Below are 23,425 nucleotides of genomic sequence, written 5' to 3' on the forward strand. Positions count from 1 at the left end.
GAAAGTAAAGCAGATTACTTAAATATATGAGGTATAAAACAGTGTGGTCTATGTGGATACACTATTCAAGTATTGCCATTGTGTGACTTTCTGAGCTGCTGGATGGAAGGAGTTTGAATCAAGGAAGTGACACATTCATTTTAACGTTTCTATGTAAACTCGCCCAGCAGTGTGCAAGGTGTATTTCAATGTACCATCAGTAAAGTAGAGGTCTGTTGGCAGGTGGTGTCTATAATCCAGGCTAGAAGACCGAGGGGGCTGTAACTAATGCCCTGTGTGCAAGTTAACGTAGTGGGTGAGAGAGATTACATAGTTTCTCTACGGTATAATGTGTTCTTATTTATTCTTTTTTCCTTGGATTTTTTTTAAACTTTTAAAAACTTTAATTTGTATTCTGCCTTTTATTATATCATAAATACTTTTTTTTGATGGTATCTTTTGTATTTTTTTTAATTGCTTCATAATATTTTTTAGCCAGTGATTGTATCTTGTTAACCATTCCTTTATGTGAGGCCTGTTTCAGTATTTAGAATTATTTTTTTAAGGTAAATTTCTAGCAATTAAATTATTAAATCACAGGGTATGAACAGGTTCTTGGAATTTGTTACCACAGTGCTTTCTGATAAAAGTTTATGCCTTTAGCAGTAATAGGTGAGTGTATTTTTATAACATCCTTGCTGATTATTGTTTTAAAAAATGTTTTTGGGAATTGAACAGGTAAATGACTTCTTGTTTTAATTGATACTTCTTTTTAATATTGAACATTTTCCTTTGAGGTTATTAAATTTCCTTTTTTCATTTTACATTTATTTCTTTGAGTTTTTGTGTTTTTCTTATATTATTTGAACTATTTTATAGCAAAGGTATTAACTTCCCATCATGTTTATATTTCCTGCAAGTCATTTACCTTTTAATTTTTAATTGAGATGTTTTTCATTTTTACATAACATAATTTTTCTGATTTGTTGCTCTCCACTTAGGAAGTCCTTCTCCTTCCACATAGTGGTAGTCATTTTTATTTTCTTTTAGTTTTTTTGTTTGATTTTTTTCTTAATAATATAGGGAGTGATGTGAGGACCTAGATTCTTTTTTCATTTGTAAAATTACTAACCAATTGTAATAGCTAGCATCATTTTTTAAATAATCCTTCCTTTTCATATAATGTGCTTTTAATATGAAACTGCCCATACTTTTATTTGTCCTTCAATTCTTGACTCATTTAAAGTATTTTCAGACTATTTGAACCATTAAATTTTTTTAAATTTTGTTAGAAATATCAGTCTTTCCCATAACTAAATTTTAAGGGATTTTGAGGGTAGCAATCATATCTACATCATATTTTATTTCTTTCACAAGAATTATAATTTGTTATTTAATGACCATTAAAATTTATCATGATGAAACTTTTATTAACCCCCATTAATGTGATTCGTAGTGGGGTATCCTAGTTTAATTCTTTCTTTCCAGGATAAAAACTACAATTATGCAGTGAAACTGCTCAGAGCAAGGAAACCCCTAGGATATGGGGACCTGCTGGACCTCTTTCAGGTGTGTGAAAGTGTATCATTTGATCTCACAGTTATAAAATTTGGAAATAAAATACATTTATCCAACAGTGTTATTCTATTAAGGGAGTCATATTTATTAAGGGACTTAGGTTAAAAAAAATAAATTTTTTTTCCTTACCCCCTAAAAAGCCTGTCTTTATATTTTGAAGGAATTTGAAATAGAGAGTTCTGATTAAAAAGAGTTGAGCCTTTTCTTCTTAATTTCCTGGAATGAGTTTAAAATATAGTTAAAGCAAGATGTCTTTATATCATTATATAGCTTTTTCCTCATGATTTCTAAAGTCTCAGTCCATAGGAAGGTTTTTATATAAAGCTGTATTTAAAACAACATGTCATTAAAATTATTGTATATAAAGAGCATCTATCTCTCAATTAGAAGAGCAGGCTAATTTTGTTTCGTAAGACTACTATCACTTTTACAAGAAGAAAAAAAAACTACCTTTTTTTTGTTGTAATTTCTGTCTTACTGCATTGTGATCTGGATATGGTAGATATGTTTTTTTCACACTGTGTTTCAAAAGACAAAACATCAGTACGTTGTATTTTTTTTTGTTATTGATTTATTCTGATAACATTGAAACATCCTTTTTTATTATTTTATTCTCATATAAACTGGGAGAAAGAATGGGAAGGAGGCAAGAGATGGATGTTGGATTCCTTTCAGTCACATTAAAATAAAATTCATAAAAATTATTTTTAATACTATTTTAATTTATCCTAACTTGAGACACCTGGGTAACTGTGACTGCCCCCATATACAACATTTTGCTGAAACTCACTTTATGTTATTCTTTCTAAGAGGCACAGTTTTTTCACATTTTAATATTGCCCAAGTTGATATGCATCTTACAGTTGATGGCATCTTACAATCATTGTGGGCCAGGTAGTATGTAGCTGTCATTTACGGTGCAAATGTGAACTTGTTTATAGGTTCATATTACTATTAATGTCATTTGAGTTATGTGCATTGTTGATAACTCGTAAGTTTAATTGCTATTTAAATTGTCACCCTAGTTGTACAGAAATTTTCTGTTGACATCTTAATGGTAAGGTCACAAAAGCACCAGCATCAAAATGTGCAGAATGGGTGACACTGGCTTAGAAGATGATCTCAGAGACAATAGGGAAGTACTCTTTCAAGAAGTGAGGCATCCCAAACAATCTGATTATAAAATGGGCAGAAGATCTATATAGACATTTTTCCAAAGAAGACCTACAGATGACCAACAAGTATATGCAAAGACGCTCAACATCATTAATCATCAGGGAAATGTACGTCAAAACCACAGTGAGATATCACCTTACAGCTGTCAGAGTGAGTGTTATCAGAGATGAGGGAATACAATGGCCTTGATAGATGACATTGTGAGGAACAATTCTAAGTGATGAGAAAGCATTGTATCAGTTTAATTGACAGAATTAATATTGGCACTGATTTTTCTGTGTGACAATTGAATGTGTCTTGAAGTCACTTTCATCAGAGACTCTATGAAAGTACATTTTTTTTTTCCTTCTATGAGGACAGTTTCTTTTCCTTCATTTACCTGAAGACTTCAGGCAGACAGCATGAAAGTGCAGATCATTGGTTCCTCTGAGATACTTGTAACTGTTTGAACTTTGATTTGCTTTAAGTGCTGTTTACCTTAAAGAGTGGCAGCATAATGTTGTGGGAAGAATAGTGAACCAGGAGTTAGAAGACCTGTTTTCAAAATGTGGCTTTACCACTTACTATGCACTTGAGCCAAATCATGCTCTAAAAACTCTCTATGATTATTATGATACTCAGATGAGAAACATGTTAACATCATAAAAATGATAAATGCAACTTGTTACTGTTGAAAACTTGTATTTGCTGAATGGCATTTAATAACTAGGCATGTTCAGCAGAGTTGGGGTAGCCTCATGCTTCAGCAATTCCAGCAGGATTGAATATGGTAGGATATTTACTGCTTCAGAATAGTATTTTTTGAGCTTTATTGTCCTCTGTTAATCATTCATAGAAATGTTTTGAGACATTGTTACGGTACCTTGTGTCTTGATTTGAATCAAAACGTTTATGCCTAGGAAATCAAGGAAATAAGGCAAGGGGAGCCCTTTTGGAAACACTGTTCTTTGCCAGTCATATTTGCCATCTCTTAGCTGTCTTAAATCAGTAATTTATGCTGGCATACCGAAGGACTTTGCAGAGTATGCTGTAGGAAATTGTGGTCTTTATTTAGCATACTATAATGGGAGCTTTGGGAGAAAAAGGTGGGGATTTAAATGATGAAATTAATGTTAACACTGATTTTACGTTTTTAATGTGATCGTGGATGACTTTCTAACAATTTCTTTTGAAAAACATGTTAAAACTCAGATTTGTATGTCTTCATTACAATTCTTAACCTCAAAAAATAATTGATGGGTGTCGTACTTTTGAGAACCATATACCAAACACATAAGTTTAATGTTCTCTTTCCTTAGAATCCCATGTTGTCTTTTTAAATTCTCTGAGGGTGGCAGACCTGTCTCATTCATCTCTGTATAGCCATTAAGTGTGTATTGGCTTAATTTCATTTTGTAAATTTAATTTTTGGTTTTGTGCATTTTCTAACTTTTTAGATTTTTGTTACCACTTTAAAACTTCTGAAAGAATTGGCTTGGTAGAAGGGGTTAAATTAAGATTTGGCATTATAGCATGTGCATCCAATTAATTTAAAGTGATACTTTAGTAACAAGAGGAGTAATGTTACTGTTTTTAATGAGTTTGTTTCTTGAAGAAGTAATTAGGGCTCTATAAATTCAAAGCATGTAATAAGATTGTGTGGAGATTCTGAACATTCAGAAGGGTAATGAGGATGATGTATATACTATTTTTAATTACTTTTTCTGCTCTAGAATATTTTTATTCATATTTCTCCCTCTGCACTGTTGAAGAAATAGAGTGCTTCTCTGAGGCAGGATAGAACTTCTGAGAAGTTGTCCTTAAAGAGTTTGCAGCAGGAGATGAAGGAAAATCAAAAAACAGTGCTAGGAGAAGGCCATGGGAAAGCTGAGGCTAAGGGGTAGTTAAGATACAGAGTCTGTAATATCTGTCTGAAGTATTTTAACTCTTATTATTTGATTTTTGTTTTGGCATTTATTTTACATAAAGTGGTTTTTCTTAAGATTGTTATTACTGGTTGTAAATACATAAAAGTATTTCTACTTATGAATTAGATTTAATAATTTATTTTATATGTGTTCTAAATAAAGCTTTGAAAGAGAACAGCTCAGAGGTTGTTCAGCCGTTCCTAATGGGTTGTGGAACCAAGGAGCCGAAGATTACTCAGCTGTGTTTGGCCGCCATTCAGAGACTCATGTCCCATGAAGTCGTGTCTGAGGTAATGTGACGATCTTAATTTAAACTGTGTACTTAAGAATCAAATCAGGAGTTTTCATTAGGGGAAAATGCAGTATACCTGATAATTTAATGTAAAACAATTTATGTGCTTGAAGGACATGGCTTAATTTTAAAAGATCACCAGATTTTCTCACTATTAAGCACTCATGAATAATGAATAAAGATGAAGTGCATTTTGTCATGTCATGACTAAGAAGACACCATTGAGTACTATAGATCAGTATCACCGAAGAGAATATATTTATTTTTAAAAAGGAAAAATCATGACTTTGCTATATTATCTGAAGTGGTAATTTGTTGTTCATTAATTTCAGTGGTTTCTAATTACCTTATGATAGTACAACACTGAAAAACATTTCAGCGGTCTATCTGCATCCTGCTTTCGAGTGCAATGGTCTCTAACTTTGTGGTACTCCATAAGGTACTTTAATAGAAGCGATACATTCTTTTGCCTTTAATACAGCATTCTAAACGATGTCCAATTTAATTGAGTTTATAAATGTTTTGTTAATTTGAGTTGCATTTTGTTTTTTTATGACATTGTAAAGGGAATAATATATGAAACAGTAGTAGTCAGTCTCAATTAACTTGCATGACTATATTTATAAATGTCCACATGAAATATACCCATATTGTAGAAATGAGCTTTGATTTTTTTGACTAGACATCTCAGAACTGCATGCTGCTGTTTGCATATATTCAAATGGTACATTTTAAAGAAATTTATTTTTTGAGAAAAAATTAGTTTAAATCTCAGATTAGTTGAAAGATGTGTTTTGACCTATAGATCCAAAAACATAGGTTTTGTTATTATGACCAAGAACTTCTCTCCAAGTGAGGTAGTAATATTTGTACATCTTTTCTTATTTAGGGACCTAAAACCTTATATTTTATTTGCTGACAGTAATTCAAATAATTATTTTACAGACTGCAGCTGGAAATATAATTAATATGCTTTGGCAGCTAATGGAAAACAGTCTTGAAGAACTTAAGCTACTTCAAACAGTTCTTGTTCTTTTAACAACCAATACAGTAGTTCATGATGAGGCACTTTCTAAGGTAGGAAACCTGTGGTCAAAGTTCATAATTGCTTTGGAGACAGTGTTTGAATAAGCTCCCTGAAAGAGGAAAGCCTAGTACCGTTTGTACTGAAAGCAACTTCCCTGTAGTTCTTGTGATAATGGACATTGCATGTTAAAAATACCACTAATGCTTTATTTTCCTCAGGTTAGAGTTAAAATCAGGTTAAGGTGATTGAACAGAGTCCTTTGGGAATAGCTGACAGGCTTAGTCATGAATAGGAAAAGAGAAAAGTAGCAGAAAAATACAGAAGAATAGGAAACTGAGAGAAAAAAATGTGTTTGGGGTTATCAGTATTCTCCCGAATTGCTTTGAGTTTTCCCTGTAAGAACTCTTCCTTCTCACCTTTTAAAAATAATTCCACTTGTAGGAGTGCTTAAGTGGCTCAGTCAGTTGAGCATCTGACTTCAGCATAGGTCATGATCTCATGGCTCATGAGCTCCAGCCCCGCATCGGGCTTGCTGCTGTCAGCACCGATCCCGTTTTGGATCCTCTGTCCGCCCCCCTCTCTGCCTCTCTCTCTCAAAAATAAACATTAAAAAATGTCTAAAATTTTAAAATTTTGTAAGGTGTGTAAAATCACTTTGGGAAACTAGCATTTTCTTTAATAGTTTAACCTTATATTTACCGTATGATCTAGCCTTTTTACTTCCAGTTACTTATCCAAGGTAAATGAAAACACGTCTCTACGGAGACTTGTATTTGATGTTCACAGCAGCTTTATTCACAGTGGCTAAAAAGTGCAAACATCTCAAACGTCTATCAGCAGATGAATGGATAAACACAATATTGGTATACCTATACTGTGAAATACTACTCAGGTGTAAAAAAGTACAAACTACCGATACAGAGAACAACATGGATGAATTTTACAAACATTACAAGTAAAAGAAACCAGATACAAAAAACAGTGCATACTGAATGATGACTGTGTTTGTAGAAAATGCCAGCTTACCGTAATGAAAAAGGCAACCAGGAGGTTGACTGGGGCCAAGCGCGGAGGAGTATGTGGAGGGCAAAGGAACATCAGGAGAGTTTTAGGGTGATGGAACTGTCTTGTGTCTTGATTGTGGCAGTAGTTTCATGGGGGAATATAACTAAAAGAACTCATCATATTAAATACTTTAAAGGATTAGAATTTATTGTATATAAATTATAACTTAACCTGAAGTTGATTTTTTAGAAATAAAGAATGACTTCTTTTAAAAAATTATCATTTTATTCATTTATGTGTTTAGCCTATTTATATTTCTCCAAGTGACTTAGTGATGTAACAAACTTTGAGTACTTGTTCTTCACAAAACAAGTCATTCTGGGGAAATAAAAGTATAACACATTTTTATACATACATTAGAAGAACCAAGTTGTGGGGTGCCAGGGTGGCTCAGTCGGTTAAGCGGCCAACTCTTGATTTTGGCCCAGGACATGATCTCACAGTTTCATGAGTTTGAGCCCTGTGTCAGGCTCTGTCCTGACAGCATGGAGCCTGGTTGGGATTCTTTCTCTCCCTCCCTCTCTGACCTTCCCCTGCTCTTTCTCTCTCTCTCAAAACAAATAAATTTAAAAAAACAAAGAACCAAGTTGTGAAATGTGTGTTTCACATTATCTAACCAAATCTTATGTGGCTGTATATTTACACAGTTTGAATTATTTCAGAATCCAAGGATTTTTGTGGCTTTATTGTATAAGAGAAGAAGGTGGGACTTTTAGTATCTGTGATTGGAACGGCCAAACATAAATTATTTAGTTTTGGGTTATGTCTAATAAAACAAATAGTTATTATATTCTTCAACCTTATTTCACACTAAATGAAAATTGTTCTTTTAGGCAATTGTTCTTTGTTTTCGACTACACTTCACAAAAGATAATATTACAAATAATACAGCTGCTGCTACAGTGCGACAGGTTGTCACTGTTGTTTTTGAGAGGATGGTTGCTGAAGACGAACGGCACCGAGGTAGAGTGATAAAAGTGGTTTCCTTTTCACAGTGGGTGGTTTTGCTTGCCTGATTCCTCTTTTTATTTTCCATCTTCGCCCTGTGAACTTAGGCATCTAAACACTAGAATACTTTAAAAAACAGATTTATTTTAACAATATTATTACATTGACAGTGGCAGTTTAGATAAATCCCTTACAGTGCTATCATCCCAAGAAGAGGCTCTTTATTTTCCATGTTTATTTCTAATTATGTATAATTTCACATTTTTTTATATCAGCTGTTGCATTGTATGTATTTTTAGCCAAACATTATGTTCTATGAATTTTTCATGTCATTCTTTTATTTTTGTAATTTAAATTTTAACGGTTGCACCGTATTTTGTAGCTATTCTACAATTTAATGAACGAGTTTCCTGCTGGACAGTTATATTGTGTTCAGTATTTTAATACTGTTTTGAGTGTCTTCTTACATATTTTTTCCATTTGATTTACTTCTTTAAGGTAAATTTTCAGGAGTGAGTTTCCTCACGTGAATTTTTGTCTGTGCCTTTTAACATGTGTTAATGAATATTTATATAATGTAAAGATTAACCTTTTCATATCTTCATCAAGTATCTTTATTGTAACTTTAAACATCTTTTTCTTTGTGATTTTAGGAATTTGTCCATTTCTTCCAGGTTGTCCAATTTGTTGGCATATAATTTTTCATAGTATTCCCTGATAATTGTTTGTATCTCTGAGGGATTGGTTGTCATAATTCCATTTTCATTCATGATTTTATCTATTTGGGTCATCTCCCTTTTCTTTTTGAGAAGCCTGGCTAAAGGTTTGTCAATTTTGTTTATTTTTTCAAAAAACCAACTCTTGGTTTCGTTGATCTGCTCAACCGTTTTTTTAGATTCTATATTGTTTATTTCTGCTCTGATCTTTATTATTTCTCTTCTTCTGCTGGGTTTAGGGTTTAGGCTGCCTTTGCTGTTCTGCTTCTATTTCCTTTAGGCGTGCTGTTAGATTTTGTATTTGGGATTTTTCTTGTTTCTTGAGATAGGCCTGGATTGCGATGTATTTTCCTCTCAGGACTGCCTTCGCTGCATCCCAAAGTGTTTCGATTGTTGTATTTTCATTTTCGTTTGTTTCCATATATTTTTTAATTTCTTCCCTAATTGCCTGGTTGACTCACTCATTCTTTAGTAGGGTGTTCTTTAACCTCCATGCTTTTGGAGGTTTTCCAGACTTTTTCCTGTGGTTGATTTCAAGCTTCATCGCATTGTGGTCTGAAAGTATGCATGGTATAATTTCAATTCTTGTAAACTTATGAAGGGCTGTTTTGTGACCCAGTATGTGATCTATCTTGGAGAATGTTCCATGTGCACTCGAGAAGAAAGTATATTCTGTTGCTTTGGGATGCAGAGTTCTAAATATATCTGTCAAGTCCATCTGATCCAATGTATCATTCAGGGCCCTTGTTTCTTTATTGACTGTGTGTCTAGATGATCTATCCATTTCTGTAAGTGGAGTGTTAAAGTCCCCTGCAATTACCACATTCTTATCAATAAGGTTGCTTATGTTTGTGAGTAGTTGTTTTATATATTTGGGGGCTCCTGTACTCGGCGCATAGACATTTATGATTGTTAGCTCTTCCTGATGGATAGACCATGTGATTATTATATAATGCCTTTCTTCATCTCTTGTTACAGCCTTTAATTTAAAGTCTAGTTTGTCTGATATAAGTATGGCTACTCCAGCTTTCTTCTGGCTTCCAGTAGCATGATAAATAGTTCTCCATCCCCTCACTCTCAATCTAAAGGTGTCCTCAGATCTAAAATGAGTCTCTTGTAGACAGCAAATAGATGGGTCTTGTTTTTTTATCCATTCTGATACCCTATGTCTTTTGGTTGGTGCATTTAGTCCATTTACATTCAGTGTTATTATAGAAAGATACAGGCTTAGAGTCATTGTGATGTCTGTATGTTTTATGCTTGTAGTGATGTCTCTGGTACTTTGTCTCACAGGATCCCCCTTAGGATCTCTTGTAGGGCTGGTTTCGTGGTGACAAATTCCTTCAGTTTTTGTTTGTTTGGGAAGACCTTTATCTCTCCTTCTATTCTAAATGACAGACTTGCTGGATAAAGGATTCTCGGCTGCATATTTTATCTGTTTAGCACACTGAAGATCTCGTGCCAATCCTTTCTGGCCTGCCAAGTTTCAAAAGAGAGATCAGGCACAAGTCTTATAGGTCTCCCTTTATATGTGAGGGCACGTTTATCCCTTGCTGCTTTCAGAATTTTCTCTTTATCCTTGTATTTTGCCAGTTTCACTATGATATGTCATGCAGAGGATCGATTCAAGTTACGTCTGAAGGGAGTTCTCTGTGCCTCTTGGATTTCAACGGCTTTTTCCTTCCCCAGTTCAGGGAAGTTCTCAGCTATAATTTCTTCAAGTACCCCTTCAGCACCTTTCCCTCTCTCTTCCTCCTCTGGGATACCAATTATGCGTATATTATTTCTTTTTAGTGTATCACTTAGTTCTCTAATTTTCCCCTCATACTCCTGGATTTTTTTATCTCTCTTTCTCTCAGCTTCTTCTTTTTCCATAACTTTATCTTCTAGTTCACCTATTCTCTCCTCTGCCTCTTCAATCCGAGCCGTTGTCGTTTCCATTTTGTTTTGCATTTTGTTTAAAGCGTTTTTCAGCTCCTCGTGACTGTTCCTTAGTCCCTTGATCTCTGTAGCAAGAGATTCTCTGCTGTCCTGTATACTGTTTTCAAGCCCAGCGATTAATTTTATGACTATTATTCTAAATTCACTTTCTGTTATATTATTTAAATCCTTTTCGATCAGTTCATTAGCTGTTGTTATTTCCTGGAGATTCTTCTGAGCGGAATTCTTCCGTTTGGTCATTTTGGATAGTCCCTGGAGTGGTGAGGACCTGCAGGGCACTTCCCCTGTGCTGTGGTGTATAACTGGAGTTGGTGGGCGGGGCCGCAGTCCGACCTGGTGTCTGCCCCCAGCCCACTGCGGGGGGCCACAGTCAGACTGGTGTGTGCCTTCTCTTCCCCTCTCCTAGGGGCGGGATTCACTGTGGGGTGGCTTGGCCCGTCTGGGCTACTTGCACACTGCCAGGCTTGTGGTGCTGGGGATCTTGGTGTATTATTAGCTGGGGTGGGTAGGCAAGGTGCACGGGGGCAGGAAGGGCAGGCTTAGCTCGCTTCTCCTTAGGTGATCCACTTCAGAAGGAGCCCTGTGTCAGTGGGAGGGAGTCAGATCCGCTGCCGGAGGTCTGGCTCCGCAGAAGCACAGAGTTGGGTGTTTGCATGGAGGGAGCAAGTTCCCTGGCAGGAACTGGTTCCCTTTGGGATTTTGGGTGGGGGATGGGCGAGGGAGATGGAGCTGGCAAGCGCCTTTGTTCCCCGCCAAACTGAGTTCTGTCGTCCGGGGGCTCAGCAACTCTCCTTCCCTTTGTCCTCCAGCCTTCCCGCTTTCTGAGCAGAGCTGTTAACTTATGACCTCCCAGACTCTAAGTCGCGCTTGCTGTCGGAACACACTCCGTCCGGCCCTTCCGCTTTTGCAAGCCAGACTCGGGAGCTCTGCTTGGCCGGCAGGCTGCCCCTCCGCCCCGGCTCCCTCCCGCCAGTCCGTGGAGCACTCACCGCCTCTCTGCCCTTCTTGGCTCCGGAGACTCCGTTCTGCTAATCCTCTGGCGGTTTTCTGGGTTATTTAGGCAGGTGTAGGTGGAATCTAAGTGATCAGCAGGACGCGCGGTGAGCCCAGCGTCCTCCTACGCCGCCATCTTCCAACCTCTTCTTTGTGATTTTAAAAAACTGTCTAAAAACTTAGAAACATGTCAGTCAGCTAAAGATGCTCTGTTTCTGTTACAGTTTTTACAGTTTGATAACTTTTAGCTATAGAAATTCTGCTTTTTTCACTTATTTTCCTTATTGGATGAAAAGTAAATTTTTTCCCATGATTAGTTTAAAGGGTCATATGGTACTACCATCATGAGCAACCTGTCTGCTTTATTTACTCAAGAAACTAAAGATTAAACTGGTTTTCCCTTTTACATAGCTTCCCCTACCCCACTCTTAAAATGCAGTTTGTCATTTCATTTGAGGTTCTTTTGGTAATACTGATAAAAAAAAAAATGGCAGTCTTAGTAGGTGATGGTAATGCTGCCTACTCTAATTATTCCTTCACTTTCCCTGAAGTTCACCATTGATCAGATTTTTCACGTTTGGTTTTAGGCATTCTTGATCTGTTGTTTATCGTAGTATTTCCACTTTGGTATTTTGGTTTTTCTGCATGTTGCCCTGGGGAATTCTAGAATTTGAAATATTAAGGAGTAAATATATGGGGTAAAATGGCAGTTCTCCAGTTTGGGTGTGTTATACATTCATAAACTGAGTGTGATTCCTGGATTGGTAGTTTTAGCTTTGTGCCTCTAAAGACCAGTATCTTATTTAATACTTTCTAACAAGGTAGAAACACTTAGAACCTCGTTTTTTTTTTTCAAGTTTTCATTAAGTCAACATTTATTCAAAGCAGGCTGTCATAATTAACAGAAAATGATATCTTGTTAGTATTCAAAGAAGTGCTGAGTTGGGAAACACCTTTTTAGCTGACTCTTAGCTAGTCAATATGTATAACTGACATAGTAATTATGGCAGATCAAGTGGTTAATTCTCTTTTATATGCTGAGATGGTATAGAAATTAACCATGTGGTAAACTTTTATATGTTTGATATTTAAAGGCACATTGAAAGATCATGTGAATTTCAAATTCATAAAATAAAGGGGTTCAGGAATGGGAGACTGGGAAAATCAAATGTATGGATAAAGATGCTAAGCTTAAAAATGTCATAAGAGGGTAAAGAGTGATTTTGATGGTATTTTGTATAAAAACAGTTTTTTTTTTCAAAGTTATGACCTTTATTCATCATATGTTTTTCATCTTTTTTTTTTTTTTTACTTTGGTTGTTAAATTTTATTTATTTTTCCCACGTAAGGCATAGGGAACTGATTCAATAATTCCCAAGACCCCGAGACAGTTTCTCTATTTAGTTTTTTTTGTGTTTTTTACATTTTTTTCAATATATGAAATTTATTGTCAAATTGGTTTCCATAGAACACCCAGTGCTCATCCCAAAAGGTGCCCTCATCAGTACCCATCACCCACCCCACCCCCCCCTCCATCAACCCTCAGTTTGTTCTCAGTTGTTCTCAGTTTTTAAGAGTCTCTTATGCTTTGGCTTTCTCCCACTCTAACCTCTTTATTTATTTTTTTTCCTTCCCCTCCCTCATGGGTTTCTGTTAATTTTCTCAGGATCCACATGAGAGTGAAAACATAGGGTATCTGTCTTTCTCTGTATGGCTTATTTCACTTAGCATAACACTCTCCAGTTCCATCCATGTTGCTACAAAGGGCCATATTTCATTCTTTCTCATTGCCACGTAGTACTCCATTGTGTATATAAACCACAATTTCTTTATCCATTCATCAGTTGATGGACATTTAGGCTCTTTCCACAATGTGGCTATTGTTGAGAGTGCTGCTGTAAACATTGGGGTACAAGTGCCCCTATGCATCAGTACTCCTGTATCCCTTGGGTAAATTCCTAGCAGTGCTATTGCAGGGTCATAGGGTAGGTCTATTTTTAATTTTTTGAGGAACCTCCACACTCTTTTCCAGAGCGGCTGCACCAATTTGCATTCCCACCAACAGTGCAAGAGGGTTCCCGTTTCTCCACATCCTCTCCAGCATCTATAGTTTCCTTATTTGTTCATTTTGGCCACTCTGGCGTGAGGTGATACCTGAGTGTGGTTTTGATTTGTATTTCCCTGATGAGGAGCGACGTTGAGCATCTTTTCATGCGCCTGTTGGCCATCTGGATGTCTTCTTTAGAGAAGTGTCTATTCATGTTTTCTGCCCATTTCTTCACTGGGTTATTTGTTTTTCGGGTGTGGAGTTTGGTGAGCTCTTGATAGATTTTGGATACTAGCCCTTTGTCCGATATGTCATTTGCAAATATCTTTTCCCATTCCATTGGTTTTAGTTTTGTTGGTTGTTTCCTTTGCTGTGCAGAAGCTTTTTATCTTCATAAAGTCCCAGTAGTTCATTTTTGCTTTTAATTCCCTTGCCTTTGGGGATGTGTCAAGTAAGAAATTGCTACGGCTGAGGTCAGAGAGGTCTTTTCCTGCTTTCTCCTCTAGGGTTTTGATGGTTTCCTGTCTCACATTCAGGTCCTTTATCCATTTTGAGTTTATTTTTGTGAATGGTGTGAGAAAGTGGTCTAGTTTCAACCTTCTGCATGTTGCTGTCCAGTTCTCCCAGCACCATTTGTTAAAGAGACTGTCTTTTTTCCATTGGATGTTCTTTCCTGCTTTGTCAGAGATGAGTTGGCCATACATTTGTGGGTCTAGTTCTGGGGTTTCTATTCTATTACATTGGTTTATGTGTCTGTTTTTGTGCCAATACCATGCTGTCTTGATGATTACAGCTTTGTAGTAGAGGCTAAAGTCTGGGATTGTGATGCCTCCTGCTTTGGTCTTCTTCTTCAAAATTACTTTGGCTATTCGGGGCCTTTTGTGGTTCCATATGAATTTTAGGATTGCTTGTTCTAGTTTCGAGAAGAATGCTGGTGCAATTTTGATTGGGATTGCATCGAATGTGTAGATAGCTTTGGGTAGTATTGACATTTTGACAATATTTATTCTTCCAATCCATGAGCACAGAATGTTTTTCCATTTCTTTGTATCTTCTTCAATTTCCTTCATAAGGTTTCTATAGTTTTCAGCATACAGATCTTTTACATCTTTGGTTAGGTTTATTCCTAGGTATTTTATGTTTCTTGGTGCAATTGTGAATGGGATCAGTTTCTTTGTTTTTCTGTTGCTTCATTATTAGCGTATAAGAATGCAACTGATTTCTGTACATTGATTTTGTATCCTGCGACTTTGCTGAATTCATGTATCAGTTCTAGCAGACTTTTGGTGGGGTCTGTCGGATTTTCCATGTATAATATCATGTGATCTGCAAAAAGTGAAAGCTTAACTTCATCTTTGCCAATTTTGATGCCTTTGATTTCCTTTTGTTATCTGATTGCTGATGCTAGAACTTCCAACACTATGTTAAACAACAGCGGTGAGAGTGGGCATCCCTGTCGTGTTCCTGATCTCAGGGAAAAAGCTCTCAGTTTTTCCCCGTTGAGGATGATGTTAGCTGTGGGCTTTTCATAAATGGCTTTTATGATCTTTAAGTATGTTCCTTCTATCCCGACTTTGTCGAGGGTTTTTATTAAGAAAGGGTGCTGAATTTTGTCAAAGGCCTTTTCTGCATCGATTGACAGGCTCATGTGGTTCTTATCTTTTCTTTTATTAATGTGATGTATCACGTTGATCGATTTGCGAATGTTGAACCAGCCCTGCATCCCGGGAATGAATCCCACTTGATCATGGTGAATAATTCTTTTTATATGCTGTTGAATTCGATTTGCTAGTATCTTATTGAGAATTTTTGCATCCATATTCATCAGGGATATTGGCCTGTAGTTCTCTTTTTTTACTGGGTCTCTGTCTGGTTTAGGAATCAAAGTAATACTGGCTTCATAGCATGAGTTGGGAAGTTTTCCTTCCCTTTCTACTTTTTGGAATAGCTTGAGAAGGATAGGTATTTTCTCTGCTTTAAACGTCTGGTAGAACTCCCCTGGGAAGCCATTTGGTCCTGGACTCTTATTTGTTGGGAGATTTTTGATGACTGATTCAATTTCTTCACTGGTTATGGGTCTGTTCAAGCTTTCTGTTTCCTCCTGATTGAGTTTTGGAAGCGTGTGGGTGTTTAGGAATTTGTCCATTTCTTCCAGGTTGTCCAGTGTGTTGGCATATAATTTTTCATAGTATTCCCTGATAATTGCTTGTATCTCTGAGGGATTGGTTGTCATAATTCCATTTTCATTCATGATTTTATCTATTTGGGTCATCTCCCTTTTCTTTTTGAGAAGCCTGGCTAGAGGTTTATCAATTTTGTTTATTTTTTTCAGAAAACCAGCTCTTGGTTTCATTGATCTGCTCTACAGTTTTTTTTAGATTCTATATTGTTTATTTCTGCTCTGATCTTTATTATTTCTCTTCTTCTGCTGGGTTTAGGCTGTCTTTGCTGTTCTGCTTCTATTTCCTTTAGGCGTGCTGTTAGATTTTGTATTTGGGATTTTTCTTGTTTCTTGAGATAGGCCTGGATTGCGATGTATTTTCCTCTCAGGACTGCCTTCGCTGCATCCCAAAGTGTTTCGATTGTTGTATTTTCATTTTCGTTTGTTTCCATATATTTTTTAATTTCTTCCCTAATTGCCTGGTTGACTCACTCATTCTTTAGTAGGGTGTTCTTTAACCTCCATGCTTTTGGAGGTTTTCCAGACTTTTTCCTGTGGTTGATTTCAAGCTTCATCGCATTGTGGTCTGAAAGTATGCATGGTATGATCTCAATTCTTGTATACTTATGAAGGGCTGTTTTGTGACCCAGTATGTGATCTATCTTGGAGAATGTTCCATGTGCACTCGAGAAGAAAGTATATTCTGTTGCTTTGGGATGCAGAGTTCTAAATATATCTGTCAAGTCCATCTGATCCAATGTATCATTCAGGGCCCTTGTTTCTTTATTGACTGTGTGTCTAGATGATCTATCCATTTCTGTAAGTGGAGTGTTAAAGTCCTCTGCAATTACCACATTCTTATCAATAAGGTTGCTTATGTTTGTGAGTAATTGTTTTATATATTTGGGGGCTCCTGTACTCGGCGCATAGACATTTATGATTGTTAGCTCTTCCTGATGGATAGACCATGTGATTATTATATAATGCCCTTCTTCATCTCTTGTTACAGCCTTTAATTTAAAGTCTAGTTTGTCTGATATAAGTATGGCTACTCCAGCTTTCTTTTGACTTCCAGGAGCATGATAAATAGTTCTCCATCCCCTCACTCTCAATCTGAAGGTGTCCTCAGGTCTAAAATGAGTCTCTTGTAGACAGCAAACAGATGGGTCTTGTTTTTTTATCCATTCTGATACCCTATGTCTTTTGGTTGGCGCATTTAGTCCATTTACATTCAGTGTTATTATAGAGGGTTTAGAGTCATTGTGATGTCCGTAGGTTTCATGCTTGTAGTGATGTCTCTGGTACTTTGTCTCACAGGATCCCCCTTAGGATCTCTTGTAGGGCTGGTTTAGTGGTGACAAATTCCTTCAGTTTTTGTTTGTTTGGGAAGACCTTTATCTCTCCTTCTATTCTAAATGACAGACTTGCTGGATAAAGGATTCTCGGCTGCATATTTTTTCTGTTCATCACATTGAAGATCTCCTGCCATTCCTTTGTGGCCTGCCAAGTTTCAGTAGAGAGATCAGTCACGAGTCTTATAGGTCTCCCTTTATATGTTAGAGCACGTTTATCCCTTGCTGCTTTCAGAATTTTCTCTTTATCTTTGTAGTTTGCCAGTTTCACTATGATATGTCATGCAGAAGATCGATTCAAGTTACGTCTGAAGGGAGTTCTCTGTGCCTCTTGGATTTCAATGCCTTTTTCCTTCCCCAGATCAGGGAGGTTCTAGCTATTATTTCTTTGAGTACACCTTCAGCACCTTTCCCTCTCTCTTCCTCCTCTGGAATACCAATTATGCGTAGATTATTTCTCTTTAGTGCATCACTTAGTTCTCTAATTTTCCCCTCATACTCTTGGATTTTTTTTATCTTTTTCTCAGCTTTTTCTTTTTCCGTAATTTTATCTTCTAGTTAACCTGTTTTCTCCTCTGCCTCTTCAGTCTGAGCCGTGGTCATCTCCGTTTTATTTTGCAGCTCTTAATAGCATTTTTTAGCTCCTCCTGGCTGTTCCCTAGTCCCTTGATCTCTGTAGCAATAGATTCTCTGCTGTCGTTTATACTGTTTTCGAGCCCAGTTATTAATTTTATGACTATTATTCTAAATTCACTTTCTGTTATATTATTTAAATCCTTTTTGATCAGTTTGTTAGCTGTCGTTATTTCCTGGAGATTCTTTTGAGGGGAATTCTTCCGTTTTGTCATTTTGGATAGAACTGCAGGGCACTTCCCCTGTGCTGTCTTGAATAACTCACGCTGGTGGGCGGGGCCGCAGTCAGACCTAATGTCTGTCCCCAGCCCACCGTTGGGGCCACAGTCAGACTGGTGTGTGCCTTCTCTTCCCCTCTCCTAGGGGCGGGATTCACTGTGGGGTGGCGTGGCCCGTCTGGGCTACTTGCACACTGTCAGGCTTGTGGTGCTGGGGATCTGGCGTATTAGCTGGGGTGGTTCGGCAAGGTGCACAGCGGTGAGAGGGGCAGAGTCAGCTCGCTTTTCCTTCCGAGATCCGCCTCGGGAGGGGCCCTGTGGCACCGGGAGGTAGTCAGACCTGCCAATGGAGGGATGGATCCGCAGAAGCACAGCCTTGGGTGTTTGTGTGGTGCCAGCAAGTTCCCTGGCAGGAACCGGTTCCCCTTGGGATTTTGGGTGGGGGATGGGTGAGGGAGATGGCGCTGGCAAGTGCCTTTGTTCCCCACCCAGCTGCGCTGTGCCGTCCAGGGCTCAACAACTCTCCCTTCCGTTGTCCTCCAGCCCTCCCGTTCTCTGAGCAGAACTGTTAGCTTATAACCTTCCAGATGTTAAGTCCCACTCTCTGTCAGAACACACTCCCATCCAGCCCCTCCGCTTTTGCAAGCCAGACTCGGCTGCCCCTCTGCCCCGGCTCCTTCCTGCCAGTCCGTGGAGCGCGCACCGCCTCTCCGCTCTTCCTACCCTCTTCCATGGGCCTCTCATCTGCGCTTGGCTCCGGAGACTCCGTTCTGCTAGTCTTCTGGCGGTTTTCTGGGTTATTTAGGCAGGTGTAGGTGGAATCTAAGTGATCAGCAGGACGCCGTGAGCCCAGCGTCCTCCTACGCCACCATCTTCCTAATGATGAATCATCATATGTTTTTCATCTTACTGATACATTCTTTTTTTTGTTTTTCCTAAATACAATTTATTTTCACTTTAGGTAATGTACAGTGTAGACAGTGTGCTCTTGGTTTCAGGAGTAGATTCCCTTGATCCATTGCTTACATACCGCACCCAGTGGTCATCCCAACAAGTGCCCTCCTCAGTGCCCATCACGCATTTTCCCCTAGCCCCCCCCCCAACCCTTAGTTTGTTCTCTGTATTTAAGGGTCTCCCGTGGTTTGCTCCCTGTTTGAAACTATTTTTTTCCCCTTCCTTTCCCCCATGGTCTTCTGTTAAGTTTCTCAAGTTCCACATATGAGTGAAAATATATATGTCTTTCTCTGACTGACTTATTTCACTTAGCATAATACCCTCCAGTTCCATCCATGTTGTTGCAAATGGCAAGATTTCATTCTTTCTCATTGCTAAGTAGTATTTTTCCCCCAGTTTCGAAGCATAGTTCTGAGCCTATAAAGTTTGTAATTTCATAAACATGTATTTATTTTAAGTAGTGCATATGATTTTTTAAAGGTCCTTATAGACTCCTAAAACTCATCTGATTTTGACTACAGATATTATAGAACAACCAGTACTGGTCCAAGGAAACAGTAACAGAAGATGTGTCAGCACCCTCAAACCTTGTGCTAAAGATGCATATATGCTTTTCCAGGTATTTCAATTTATAAAAAATGATTTTTATTACAGAATATAGTTTTGTGTAAATTTTTGATTTTTGCAATTTATGTTTGTTTTAATTTTTAAAGTGTCATTTTTTAAGTGTCCAGTTTTGAAGTGTCAAAAGTAGTATTCCAAAAAACTTCTTTAACGTTAAAGACTATCCACAGTTAAGTAACATGATAAAATGTAACATTTCACTTTAAGGAAATAGAATGAATTACACTATACTAGAAAATACTATATTATATTATACTAGAAAAATAACTAGTAAGAAAAAATAATTTTCAACTTAAAATTTAACTAATAAATCTTTGGCCTATTTAATATAATTTGATATACAAATACCTAATTTTTACATTATTTGTCGTGAATAAATCTTTTAAGTAAGATGAGATTTATCGGCACTGAAATGTTATTAATTATTTATTAAAGGATTATTATAAGTGTTTTTTCATTAAAAGACTATTAACCATTTATCTCTTTATATTATGTCTTGTCAAAAGTTACACGATTCTTTAAAAGTTTAATTATTTAATCAAGTATATAGTTTGTCAGAATTTCAGTTACCAGTGTTTAGTTTCTAAGGAGTAAATATACTGTATAAGAAGAGATAATTTTTTTACTTTTATGAATTCTGAACAGCACATTTCATTCTAGCATGTAAATGTTTTATTTATTTTTTATTTATTGTTTGAATTATTTTCCCAGGATCTTTGTCAGTTGGTTAATGCTGATGCCCCTTACTGGCTAGTAGGCATGACAGAAATGACTCGAACATTTGGCCTTGAATTACTTGAGTCAGTCCTGAATGATTTTCCACAGGTCTTTTTACAAGTAAGCCATTTGTAGTATCTTGCAACAAAATTAATTTATAATTTTTTCACAGATATTTTTCAAGAAAGTAACATGTATTCTTTTTCCCATGTTAGAGGACTGAAAGAATTATAGCTTTAGACTTTAGAACTGTGATAATTTAGTGTGTCTTACATTATTGTAGTGCCCTCACATTTTGAAATTTTAACCTTAGAATCCCTAGAGACTATCTAGTGAGACATTTCTCAGTCTGTGAATCCACGAAGGAATGTAGTATGTGGCTATTTTTTAAAATATGTAAAAACTGAAAAATTGTTACTGATCTTTACTTGTTTATATGTACCTATGTGCTTTTTGATAATTTATTTGGAAAAAAGTAGTAGTCAATGGCTGATAAGTTTAACTTGCAATGGGAGTTATAGAGGAAAAAGTAAGAATCCAAATTTTTCATTTAACTTGCAAGAAGCTAAAGTCTAATATTGATTCAGTGATTTACATAGGATTCCTTAGTTATTAGCAAATCTTGAACTAAAATTTAGATCTTTTTACCACTAACCTAGTTCCTTTCCTTACCATACTGCCTCCCTAAGTGGCACTTCCAAAATGTGTGAGCCAAGTGCTACAATAGTAGAAGATCCTTTAGCCCAGGATTTGGAACTGAAACTTTTATTATACAGATGATAATTTGGGGACATAGAGATCATGATGACTGTAGTGGGAATAATTTGAGTGGAGTTGGGGTGGTTCCTAGTGGTTATGAAGGAAGCCCAATTGTATTCAGTTGAGTAGTGAGTGGAAAAAGTGTGAATAGATAAAACTTTAAAGAGTTGTCTATAATATTTATCAATTAACCAGTATATAAATTTAGTTAGTGAAGTATGAAAATGTACTTTGGTATGCTTTTCATTTTGGCAGTCAAAGAAACTATCGATAGGACAGTAGAATTTCAAATCACTTAACTCTAAAGATTCCATTTTGGGGGACAAAGAATTAAAAAGTACATTAAAATGTGTATAAAAGTCTAGAAGAATATACATTCGGAAGTTAGCAGTGATCAATAGCGTTTCTCCAGGAAGTTAATATTAGGCAAGGCTTTTATTTTTATCTTTTCACTTACCGGTATTTTTTCATTTTTTTTTTTTCCTCTGATGAATCGGATTCTAATAAGGAGACATTTAAAAAATCTTAATTCTGAACAAATAAACTGCCCTGTGCCTTATTTTTTCCCTTTTCTGTAAGATTAAAAGATTAGATTGGATGATTTCTATTATTGTGCCTTGTTCTCAGCCTCAGTGGTATTTGGATGAATAAAAAACCAAAATAATGTATATTTGAGGTTAGGCATTAGTTGTGCACTGGACTTTATATTATCAGTAAAATGGGACTATTTTGGGCTAATATAGGCAGGAAATGAATAGGTTAAGGAAGGTTTTTTGCATGACATGATATGACTATATGTAAATTTTAAGAATCCTTTGCAAGATTCCCCAGACTAAAATAATTATGGGGGGTGTCAGGGTAGCTCAGTCAGAGGATCATGAGACTCTTGATCTTGGGGTCATTAGTTCAAGTTCTAGGCTGAGTGTAGAGATTACTTAAATAAATAAAACTTTAAGAAATAAAATAAAATAATTATGCTTGTCATTGCGTTTTTAAAAATCAGCTTATTGTGTTCTGTTCAAGCAGCCTAAGAAGAACAAAATATTAAGTTAATTCTTAAATCTTCCATACATGAATGGAATTGTTATCTTGGCAAAATAAAATTAATGAATTATATAACATATTTTGTTAAACTGATGTTCTTTCAGCTGCCTGTTTTAAATGCCTTAGCTATTTGTGTAATCTGTTTTCTTCTGTTCTTTATGTTTTTAATTGATAGTGTTCCAGCAAAATTAAAATTCCTAATAATAAACCACTTAATTCCAATTCATTAGATTCCTTTTTAAATTAGATTCTTTTTAAACTTTGAAATAATGATGAACAGTTTGATCTTACATTCTCAAAGAGCAGCACTAATTTCATACTTGTGTGTCAACTAGAGTAATAAACTAAACATATAATAAAGCTAAATTATTCATACTGGTTATTAAGTTTTATTTGCTAGTACATATGTTTGAAAAGTAGTAAGTAAAAAGTAAAAATAATAAGTACCAATTAAGTTAATTTTTTTTTTTTTTGTCTTTGCAAATAGCACCAAGAGTTTAGTTTCCTTCTCAAAGAAAGGGTATGTCCTCTTGTGATAAAACTCTTTTCTCCAAATATAAAGTTCAGACAAGGTTCCAGCTCTTCATCTTCTCCAGCACCAGTTGAAAAACCGTATTTTCCTATCTGCATGCGTTTGCTGAGAGTAGTATCTGTTCTGATTAAGCAATTTTACAGTCTTTTGGTAAGTGCTAATTTTCATGCATGTTTGTATGTGTAATTGCATGCAGTGCTCTTTTTAAATGATAATTTATTACAGTGCATTCAGCCTTTTCACTTCAGAATTTTTTAGGTATTTATAGGTATTCTCCTAGTTACTCTAATAAAGGTTTATGCTGTCCTTTCTTAAATCTTGCTTATTTTTAATGTATGTCAAGTAGAGTCATGGCCTATTATCTGAAGGCAGCATAGAATTTGTGGCTGGGGAATTTAGCTTCTTAGCTAATTATCGATATTTGAAGGATAATTAAAATTATAGTATCTTAAATTAATGCTACTTTCATTTATACTGTTTTATGTATCTTAACAGATTAAAGCAAAGAAGTTAAAAATTTGGTGAACTCTAGGATTAATAATCAACTATATTGGCTTCTAGTCCAGTATTATATTTATTTTGCATAAATTTATGAATTTGTGATATTCCTGATCACAATACATCAATGTATCAATATTTCTCGGAGAAAATGATGTATTATATTTCTTTTTAATTTTATATTAAGTCAAATCCAGCATTGTACTTTTTTTAAGCTTGTATACTTCATTTTAATTAACAGGAATAATTGGTTATTGATCATTG

At 36.1% G+C, this 23,425-nt stretch overlaps 1 protein-coding gene across 5 annotated transcripts in view; it reads left to right on the forward strand.

Moving 5' to 3' along the window:
• The window catches only part of MON2 (MON2 regulator of endosome-to-Golgi trafficking), a 130,842-nt gene that overhangs the window by 19,902 nt on the left and 87,515 nt on the right, over positions 1-23,425 (forward strand). For 3 of the 5 annotated variants that reach the window (XM_078449737.2, XM_078449738.2, XM_078449739.2), the window contains 6 exons: positions 4,803-4,930; positions 5,878-6,009; positions 7,858-7,987; positions 19,509-19,606; positions 20,323-20,448; positions 22,619-22,813. In XM_078449737.2, the coding sequence (XP_078305863.1) occupies positions 4,803-4,930; positions 5,878-6,009; positions 7,858-7,987; positions 19,509-19,606; positions 20,323-20,448; positions 22,619-22,813 (809 nt within the window). Of the gene's footprint in view, positions 1-1,467; positions 1,549-4,802; positions 4,931-5,877; positions 6,010-7,857; positions 7,988-19,508; positions 19,607-20,322; positions 20,449-22,618; positions 22,814-23,425 lie in introns of all 5 variants that reach the window. The other 2 variants (XM_078449740.2, XM_078449741.2) reach the window with 1 other exon arrangement.

Source organism: Panthera onca, chromosome B4 (assembly GCF_046562875.1).
Source record: "Panthera onca isolate mPanOnc1 chromosome B4, mPanOnc1 haplotype 2, whole genome shotgun sequence".
NCBI lineage: Eukaryota > Metazoa > Chordata > Mammalia > Carnivora > Felidae > Panthera > Panthera onca.